Here is a 1,860-nt window from a genome sequence, read left to right as displayed (position 1 = left end):
AAGATGTAAATACATAAGAATTAAGTGGTGTGTTTGCAAATTTTCCAATATCCATTTATTACGTGATGTTGAAGCTTCAGTGACATATCTATTTGTTATGCCATATCTAGTGTAATGTAATCTATCAATGCTTATCCTTTTGTCATTTTCTTGCAGTGGAATATTATGAAGCTTCTAAGAGTCTCAACTGCCATGTTAAAGCTGTGTATCTCACCGTTAAGTTGCTCAGATCTTCGCATTTGGATCAAATGTTTCATAAAGGCTGAGTGATCAGAGAACTCTGAGTACTGCCGAGTAAACATGCAGAACTCTTGTGTGGAGCGGGAAGTGTTCTTAGACTGGGACGAGAGCATTAGAACTTCTGTCGACTCTGCATCATCTTATTTCTCAGCAGATGAAGACGATGAATTCAAGCTCCGAATCTTCAATCCTGAATCATGGATGGGAGACATGAAGTCTGTCCAGGAAAGAAGGCAAAAATTCTTATGCAATATGGGATTTGAGAAACTTTTTTTTCCTCACTCAGATTTCTCATCATCTATGAAGAAATCTCAAATTGAGATAAGCAGACTTACCAATGCCAATGGTGCTGCCCTGGATTCCTTTTCAGCAACGGATGATGGGATACAAGGAGATTGCATAAGGAATCTGGACAATGGAAAGGTATTTATCGTTCATGAGCTTGGGGATAATGGTTTGCCCAGCTTGCTCAAAGAATTAGGTTCTGACAAACTTTTGACATACCAGGAGTTTGAAGAGTTACTCGGATTTCCCTGCTCTGTTCATAAACAAATGGACAGAAAAGTTTCGCTTGCTACAGAAAAACAGTGTGATAGTGTTGCTGCAAGGAGAAAGCATAGGAGCTGGTGGAGAAGGATTCTCAACAAGAAACATTTGGTAGGAATGTGCGAGCATGATGTCACCATAAAAAATTCCCAACTGCCCCGGACTATAAGAACGAATGGACTGAGAAATAGGAGACGGTCCAGAGAACTAACGGGGATATTCATTGAGCAGGAAATCCGAGCACATGTTGGTTCAATTAGGGCTTTGAAGTTTAGTCCATCAAGATGGTATATAGCAAGTGGTGGTGAAGATTCAATCGTTCGCATCTGGCAAATTAAGGAAGCAGAAGCCACTTGCAAGTGCGAAGTGGAAAATAGTTCAGCCAATAGTATTGGTGAATGCAGATGTAGCTCTTTAATTGGAATGAAAGATGGTAACCGTGCTCCTGTTGTATTCCCGAAGAAGGCTTATAAGATCTTGGAGAAACCAAGACATGAATTCCATGGACATACTGGTGAAATTCTCGATCTTTCATGGTCTTCATCGAATGTAAGTCATGCTTCTTTACCATGTTTAAGAAACTAGAAAAGAACTTTTGGTTTCTATGTTTAGACTGTTAATTTCTAGGGATTTTATAGGAATTCCATCTTGAAATCTTTTCTTGCAGCAACTTCTAACAGCATCCATTGACAAAACTGTGCGATTGTGGAAAGTTGGTTGTGATGGATGCCTTCAAGTTTTTCTGCACAATGATTATGGTAACTACTAACTAGCTATAAATGGTCTGAAAAGCTGTATGCTTTAACATGAAGGTGATATTGATTTCTTTATAAGGATATTCAGGTTGCTTGAATGCCCTTGTCTTCTTGGATTCTCTAAACGAATTAATTGTTCTTGAAAACTAACACTCGCTAAAAATGGTCTGAAAACCTGTATGCTTAAACATGAAGGTGAAATTGATTCCTTTATAAGGATATTCAGCTTGCTTGAATGCTCTGGTCTTCTTGGATTCTCTTAAAGAATTAATTGCTATTGAAAACTAACCCATTTCATTAATGGCTTGGGCTTATATAG

At 38.4% G+C, this 1,860-nt stretch overlaps 1 protein-coding gene across 2 annotated transcripts; it reads left to right on the top strand.

Annotated features, from left to right (window-relative positions):
• The first annotated feature begins 116 nt into the window (after nt 1-116).
• LOC110035292 (WD repeat-containing protein 38-like) lies at nt 117-1,567 on the top strand. Of its 2 annotated transcripts, XM_020739525.1 has the most exons (3): nt 117-663; nt 748-1,335; nt 1,454-1,567. In XM_020739525.1, exons 1-3 carry the CDS (start codon nt 301-303, stop codon nt 1,553-1,555), a joined length of 1,053 nt encoding a protein of 350 aa, XP_020595184.1. In that variant the 5' UTR covers nt 117-300; the 3' UTR covers nt 1,556-1,567. The 2 variants fall into 2 exon arrangements, with proteins under 2 accessions (XP_020595184.1, XP_020595183.1); XM_020739524.1 differs by having other exon boundaries at nt 118-1,335.
• Nucleotides 1,568-1,860: the final 293 nt, after the last annotated feature.

Source organism: Phalaenopsis equestris, unplaced genomic scaffold (genome assembly GCF_001263595.1).
Source record: "Phalaenopsis equestris unplaced genomic scaffold, ASM126359v1 Scaffold197147, whole genome shotgun sequence".
NCBI classification, from domain to species: domain Eukaryota; kingdom Viridiplantae; phylum Streptophyta; class Magnoliopsida; order Asparagales; family Orchidaceae; genus Phalaenopsis; species Phalaenopsis equestris.
The sequence above is the reverse complement of the archived record's forward strand: the minus strand, read 5'-3'. Positions and strand labels throughout refer to the sequence as shown.

What these genes read in the sequence shown, in the direction of transcription:
- LOC110035292 (XM_020739524.1), top strand. Translation starts at nt 301, where the DNA reads ATGCAGAACTCTTGTGTGGAGCGGGAAGTGTTCTTAGACTGGGACGAG. An exon ending in TTTCATGGTCTTCATCGAAT is followed by an intron (nt 1,336 to 1,453) that starts GTAAGTCATGCT and finishes CTTTTCTTGCAG; the next exon opens with CAACTTCTAACAGCATCCAT.